This window comes from Eimeria mitis, genomic scaffold, assembly GCF_000499745.2.
Source record: "Eimeria mitis Houghton genomic scaffold, Emh_scaff332, whole genome shotgun sequence".
Taxonomy (NCBI): domain Eukaryota; phylum Apicomplexa; class Conoidasida; order Eucoccidiorida; family Eimeriidae; genus Eimeria; species Eimeria mitis.
In genome coordinates this window covers 2,807-3,070 of record NW_013571658.1, presented here as the reverse complement: position 1 = coordinate 3,070, position 264 = coordinate 2,807, and the positions used below count along the sequence as shown (strand labels likewise).

Below are 264 nucleotides of genomic sequence, written 5' to 3'. Positions count from 1 at the left end.
CTTCAGCAGCGCCTTTATCAAAGCAGCAGAGAAGGAGAGAGAAGTAACAAACCTGCAGCAGCAGCAGCAGCTGCAGCTGCAGCAGCAGCAGCAGCAGCAGGTGAGGGATCGCCAGAGAAGAACCCCAGGGAGAGAGGAGACAGGAGACAGCCTGCAGCGGCTATCATCTGCTGCTTCAGTTAGGTCTGCTGCACACGGCCTCCGTCGCGTGCATGTTGCGTTGCAAGACAGAGATGAACCTGCTGCTGCTGCTGCTGCTGCTGC

At 58.3% G+C, this 264-nt stretch overlaps 1 protein-coding gene across 1 annotated transcript in view; it reads left to right on the top strand.

The window, feature by feature from the left end:
* The window catches only part of EMH_0008280 (CTP synthase, putative), a gene marked incomplete at both ends in the record, with an annotated part of 8,353 nt that overhangs the window by 5,701 nt on the left and 2,388 nt on the right, over positions 1-264 (top strand). Inside the window, one exon of the mRNA XM_013498299.1 lies at positions 3-100. Coding sequence (XP_013353753.1) covers positions 3-100 — 98 coding nt within the window. The remainder of the gene's footprint in view (positions 1-2; positions 101-264) is intronic.